General features: G+C 37.9%; 1 protein-coding gene across 3 annotated transcripts in view; it reads right to left on the reverse strand.

The window, feature by feature from the left end:
• LOC107687525 (acyl-CoA-binding domain-containing protein 5A-like) overlaps window positions 1-5,055 on the reverse strand; it is an 8,072-nt gene extending 3,017 nt beyond the window's left edge. The window contains exons 1-8 of one of the 3 annotated variants that reach the window (XM_016484892.1): window positions 4,913-5,055; window positions 4,426-4,635; window positions 3,782-3,997; window positions 3,597-3,679; window positions 2,802-3,018; window positions 980-1,179; window positions 826-885; window positions 147-256 (exon numbers count right to left, since the gene is read on the reverse strand). In XM_016484892.1, coding sequence (XP_016340378.1) covers window positions 147-256; window positions 826-885; window positions 980-1,179; window positions 2,802-3,018; window positions 3,597-3,679; window positions 3,782-3,997; window positions 4,426-4,624 — 1,085 coding nt within the window. In that variant the 5' untranslated portion in view covers window positions 4,625-4,635; window positions 4,913-5,055. Of the gene's footprint in view, window positions 1-146; window positions 257-825; window positions 886-979; window positions 1,180-2,801; window positions 3,019-3,596; window positions 3,683-3,781; window positions 3,998-4,425; window positions 4,636-4,912 lie in introns of all 3 variants that reach the window. The other 2 variants (XM_016484893.1, XM_016484891.1) reach the window with 2 other exon arrangements.
• Window positions 5,056-6,906: the final 1,851 nt, after the last annotated feature.

Raw genomic sequence — 6,906 nt, forward strand, 5'->3', positions numbered from 1 at the left:
CAGTATGTGGAAAATAATGTTTTTTGAACCTTAAACCGCATAAACACATTTCATTACACCAAATACACAAAATAGTTCTTTTTAGCAACATCATATGACCCCTTTAAGCAGTAGTGTACATACTGCTAAAATGGGACAGCGCTTACCTTCTCCTGCGCTGCACATACAGACGGATGAGCCACTGCACCACAAACGGCCAGATGACAGCAAAGGCCACAGTTCCAGGAGACACATCAAAAGGCCACCAGGATGGCTTCTGGGAAGTATAAATAATAAGAATAAATGATAATGAAAATATTATATCAGCACCCATTCTATGGCAATGGCATAATTAGATAAAATTCATAAAAAATAATTTGGGACACATTTTTTGTTAACCAAACAGTTCCTGGTAACCATCGACTTCCATAGTAGGGGAAAAAATTCAAGCCAGGTTTACATTTTATCAGTTCATGCATTCACTGGGAATCGAACCCATAACCTCAGCATTGCTAGCTGTTTGAGCTACAGGAATGCTCTCTTTTTAAGAGTTTCTTTCTTCTGTTGAACATAAAAGAAGGTATTTTGAATAATGTGGGTAACCAAACAGTTCCTGGTAACCATCGACTTCCATAGTAGGGGAAAAAATTGTGTGGAAGTCAATGGGGACCAGAAACTGTTTTGTTACCAACATTCTTCAAAATATATTTTTTTGTGTTCAACAGAAGAAAGAAACTCATTCAGGTTTGGAGCAACTTGAGGGTGAGTGAATGATGACAGATTGTTCATTTTTGGGTGAACTTTAAGTCTTGAATCCCCTCAATCAGTTTATTAAAATGACTTTACCTTCTTCGTTTTATTTGCAGGTGGTGACAGGTAGTCTGATGACAGCGCTAAGGATCGGGCCTGAGAAGTTGCACATGACAAATCAAAAATGTAATCTTTCATACTTAATCAGTGTTATCTATGTTGTACTGAGTGAAAAGTGACGGTTTGTAACCTGCGAGGCTGTGAGAGCTTCCAGCGTCTGTAGTCTCTCTAACACGCTCTGCATGTCGTCCTGCAGTCTGGCCAGAGCACAGATTATCTGTTCATTTAGATTCTGTGTTGCCGATCCATCCGTCCCCGAGCGTTCCCCATCTCCCCCACTGCCCTGCTGCGGTCCCGCTGACCCTGAGCCAAAGGCAGGTGACCTGGACCCTGATACACAGGAGAAGCAGCTGCAGTATGTGCAAAACATCCTGTAGATCATTAACAGATTAAAGAAACAAAGTTTCCAAAAACACATTTACTTGAGGATTCCAGCTCTGTTCCAAAACCAAGAGAGCATTTTAAGGTAACGTGCGCTCACAATGCAATGCTCATATTTTATGAAGAAAAGTTTACTTTTTAATATATTTTACCCAATATTTGTATGTGCACCATGTATTGTTATGCTTGCTAGAGTACTGTTAACTTGGCAACATGTTAAAGGGATAGTTCACCCAAAAATGAAAATTCTGTCATTAATTACTCATCCTCGTGTTGTTTCAAACCCGTAAGACCTTCGTTTATCTTCGGAACACAAATGAAGATATTTTTGATTAAATCAGAGAGTTTTCTGACCCTGCATAGACAACAACCACGGTGAAGGCCCAGAATAGAGAGGAAATAAATATGACGCATGTGTGTGGTGCTGCTGACGCAAGAGCCGGTGTTGTGACATAGAACCCGGATGTGCTGCGCCTTGTTTACAAGCAGAGGAATGCACACACATATGTGAAGGTACTCTCGTGAATGCACGTTGAAGAATGACACAGAAAAGAAGAAATTGTTGAATAAAGTTGTTATTTTAGTTTTTTTTTTGTGCACAAAAAGTATTCTCGTAGCTTTATAACATTATGGTTGAACCACTGGTGTCACATGGACTATTTTAACGATGTCCTTCTACGTTTCTGGGCCTTGAACGTGTCAGTTGCTTTGCTGTCTATGCCAGTCAGAAAGCTCTCTGATTTCATCAGAAATATCTTAATTTGTGTTCCAAAGATGAACGAAGGTCTTGCGGGTTTGAAACGACATGAGGGTGAGTTGACAGAATTTTTATGTTTGGGTGAACTATCCGTTTTAAGATCAAGTTCTACTGGAATCAACAATCAAATCTTGTGTGCTTCACAGGAGGAGTGATATCTGTGGCTGCACAGAGTTGTTGTTTATGTATTTTTATTTTTTAATTTGGTCACTTATGAGACTCCATAGCAGGCAAGACCAAAGTATACTTCAGATTTGATGAGAACACTTAGTATGTGTACAGTCGAACTGATAGTCTTTGACAGCCTAGTAGAATGCATTCAAAATTCAATATATGGGGGCAAAAATGCCCCTGAACAAGTCTTAAAGCTTTGAAAAGCTTTAAAAACGTAATCTGTCCACGACATAAATCAGCTAAGGTACCAGCATAAAAATTCACTCAGCAAAATATTATCTAATTACCAATAATGACAAAATCCCAGAAAATATCAATATAATTTTTTTTTCTGGTCAATAAATATCACACATAGTCTCCAGTAGTTTGTAGTTATTTCATCTCATCAGTTGCTTTTTCAGCTATGAAACCACTGGCTGGAAGTGTTGCCATCTTGCGGACAATAAATTAGCACAAAAAAAAATGATGCTGTGCGAGAAGAAAATCAGGCTGCATGCATACAGTACATATTTGCATATCCTAGGGTATACATAAAAACCAAAATATAAGAACAGAACAGAAATAATAGTAGCAAGCTAGCAAGGTTTTGAAACAGATCTTATATATGATTTTGCTGTTGTTTTGGTTGCTAGGTTTGTACCTCTTCCCCTCCTGACCACAGAACTGTCACTTCTATTCGCAGGAAGTCCCTGCCTCTGAGAACCGCTTCTGCTGCTCGGTCCGTCTTCTCCGCCGTGCTGCATGCCTTCCTCCTGTCCCAGCAGTTCCTCTTGTGATCTGATCTCTCCTGTGGAGGATAGTGTGCTGTGGCTCTCCTCGGCCACGTCCAGTGAGTGGCTGACATGTAGCTCAGATCCCTGGAGACCAGGAACAAAAGCACATGCATTGCTGACATTTTGGGAGATTTTGGAAAACCACTGCAGAGGTGATAACAGACTAAAGATGCAGTCACATTGACGTTGTTTAGCGATTGTCATTTCAATAGGAATCCATGTGAATTCGCGTGAGGACGGAAGCTTTACCCATGCAGATTTCGCAACGGGTTCAAGGTGAAATCTCTGTGCTGACCAATACAAATCTGTTTGGTTTGAAATTGACTTCTGTGTGATCTGTGATTCATTCACCTATACACTATTGACAACAGACCTTTTTGATCACAACATTTTGCTGAAATTTCACTCATGTGACCACACCTTCAAGGGATAGTTCTCCCAAAAATGAAATGTACTCGTCCTCATGTTGTATGAATTTCTTTCTTCTGCTGAACAACAAAAGAAGATATTTTGAAGAATGTGGCTAACCAAACAGTTTCCGGTCCCAATTGACTTCCATAGTATTTTTTAGGTGAACTATCCCTTTAACACTGAATCCTACACTCCCAGCGTCAAGTAATTTTTGGATCAGACATCATTAAGCGTAACTGAAATCTACTTACCTCTTCTGCACCAAACTGGTCGATGGAGTCACAGTACACCTCGCTGTCCGAATCACTGGCCACATGGTGAGAACTGGACACGTCTTCTGTTTCACATATAAAGAGTGATTCAGATCGGTTCAGATAACTACTGCAAGTATGTCCTAGAGCTTACTTTTAAAATAACGAGTCAAGTAAATGATTACCCCCAATGTCCTTCTCCTCACCTTTGATGTGTCCATTCAGCTCTATGACGTCTCTATCATGGTTAAAGCTTTTAGAGTCTTCTTCTGACTCCTGCCTGTTCAGATCAGACTTAGACCCGTGCGTTCCATTGTCAAGGACTTTATGTTGGCCGATACTCCCATTAGATACCTGTCCTTTAGGTCTTCCTGCAGAAGCCATTTTCTTCAGTTGTGAGGCTAAAAAAACACCATCGTTTGCAATGAAGCAAATGTATTATTAATACATGCATTATGAAGGAAATATGAGTGGCGCTTACCAATGCAAAACTGTTCACGATACTGTATGTTTGATAAGGTGTTCTGGGTGGTTTGTATGTGTACTGGCCAATGCCAAACGAGCATCTAGAATTAGTCTCTAGATATTTTGAAAATTTTGCAGGCAAAAAAGGTCCATTGTCTACTGTCAACAGTGTAACAATGTGTAAAGTACAGGTCACACCAAAGTCACTTTCAAACAAAGCAGCTTTCTGTTGGTCAGCATGGCACCTTGAACCGGTTGCAAAATCTGCTTGGGGAAATCTTTCGCTTCTTCGGCAGAAATTCTCTACACAATTTTTAATGTGACTGCACCTTTAAGTATGAGCAATAATAATTACGAGGTTTACCTTTTTTCACCTCTTTAACCTCCTCTTCTTCATCTTTCTCCTCCTCTTCCTCCTCATTATCATCTTCTCCGTCTTCCGTGTCTATTGATTTAGCCTTTGGAATTTCTGATATTTTGATGGGGTAACTGTCCAGGCTGCCGTTCATCTCCATCGTCCTGATGATGCTTTTTGTGACACTTTTGGGTGGTGATGTTAGCATGCTCCCAAACCCTGGAGACAACAACAATACACATGTAAGATGATGCATTGACGATATGTTCTGAAACTTTGATAGGCACTTTCTAAAAGGTCTGTTCTATCAGGACTATTGCACAAAAAAAAGTAAAGCTGTACCAGTGACACTACAGCCTTTACACAGACCCCAGACTAATCTACACTAATAACAGCAGTGAGTGAACAACTGAGGCATCGAAGCAAACACCTGGACTATGGCACTATGAGCTAAGGGCACAGGCCGCTGAGGGAGAACACACTGCTATTCACTTGCCTTCAAGTTGCCTAGCAAATCTTTCCAAGCGGGCTGGACATGAAACAAAGGGGTAATTAGTTAATTAATTTAAACAAGATTTTATCGTTATTTACTTGCACACTACAGTTTAAACGTTTGGGGTCAGTAAGATTTTTTTGAAAAGAAGTCTGTTATTAGCAAGGCTGTATTTATGTCAAAACAGTAATAATGTTTTATTCCAGTGATGCAAAGCTAAATTTTCAGCGGCCATCGCTACAGTCTTCAGTATAACATGAACCTTCAGAAATCATTGTAATATACTGACTTGAATAAAATCCTTACTGAATAAAAGTTTAATTTGAATTGATGCTATAGCTACAGCTTCATTAGTTTTAATTCATTAAAAGCTCAACATTTTAAGGATGTTTTATACAAAGAAATGTCCAGTTATATTTAACCCCAAAATCAAAAGTAAAAAAAAAAAGTTTTCAATAATAATTATGAATTAATATTATTATTATTTTGATTATTATTATTTATTTCATTAGTTTGTTATATATATATTTATTTCTCATAAGAGAACCTAGAGATTTGGTTTGGTCCTCACACTGCACATAGTGTGACCCATTAAATATAACTATAAAAAATTAATTAATAATAGTGATAATATTATTGCACTTTATTTAGTTAGTTTTTCAAAATAAAATTATAAAGTGTGATAATTCTATTTTTAAATACAAATACAATTATTTTATAGTAAACTTAAAAATAAAATGCTAATATTTACTTATTTTTTATATATGAATTTTCATAATTTTCAACATTAAAATCAGCAGGCTTTTCTTTTGGCGGGTTGCCAGCAAGTAATTATATGCGCTTCCGGGTTTAGCACACCGATTGAAGAGCATCAGTGAATGAAATGTCACAGTTAACAATTAACAGCTGTCAACCATGCGCAAATGCGCAGTCAGAATGTATTTATACAGCACATTTTTTATTTTGGTCGCGCATGCGGAACACTTATGTGCACACCTATATATATATATATATATATAAATACAGGTAATTCTAAAAAAAAATTTATATCGTGAAATAATCATTCTAGATTCATTATATGTAAAGTAAAACATTTAAAAAAAAAAAGTTTGTTTTATTTTTGATGATTAGAGCGTATAGCTCATGAAAGTCAAAAATCCAGTATCTCAAAATATTAGAATATTTCCTAAGATCAATCAACAAAAGGTCAGTACTTGGTCGGGGCTCCTTTAGCACAAACTCCAGCATCAGTGAGGTGTGGCATGGAAGCGATCAGCCTGTGGCACTGCAGAGGCACTATTGATCCTTCAGCTCGGATCGACTGTTTCTCATCTTTCTCTTGAAAATACCCCATAGATTCCATATGGGTTTCAGGTCAGGCATGTTGGCTGGCCAATCAAGAACAGTAATATCAGGGTCAGCAAACCACTTGGAAGTGGTCTTGGCACTGTGGGCAGGTGCTAAAGTCCTGCTGGAAAAGGAAATCAGCATCTCTCACCTACAACACCTTCAGTCAACTTTGCATTTAATAAGCTTTGATACAGCACTCTGTGAAGTAATGACCTTCTGTGACTTACCCTCTTTGTGGAGGGTGTCAATGATTGTCTTCTGGACCATTGCCAAGTCAGCAGTCTTCCCCATTATTGTGGTTTCAAAGAACAAGAGATACTCGGAATTTATACTGTAGGGATGGTCATTTAATGAAACTCAAATGTAGCCTAAATATTCTAATATTTTGAGATACTGGATTTGTGACGTTCATGAGCTGTAAGCTCTAATCATCAAAATCAAAACAAAAAAAACTTTTGAAATGTTTTACTTTACATGTAATGAATCTAAAATATATGAAAGTTTCACTTTTTGAAATAACTTTATCACAATGTTCAAATTTTTTGAGATGCACCTGTATATGTATATGTACATGGACTATTGCAATGCTCTCTTGACATGTCTTCCATCCACTTCTATCAAACCTCTACAAGTAATCCAAAATACCG

This window comes from Sinocyclocheilus anshuiensis, unplaced genomic scaffold (assembly GCF_001515605.1).
Source record: "Sinocyclocheilus anshuiensis isolate Anshui unplaced genomic scaffold, SAMN03320099.WGS_v1.1 scaffold870, whole genome shotgun sequence".
Taxonomy (NCBI): Eukaryota; Metazoa; Chordata; class Actinopteri; order Cypriniformes; family Cyprinidae; genus Sinocyclocheilus; species Sinocyclocheilus anshuiensis.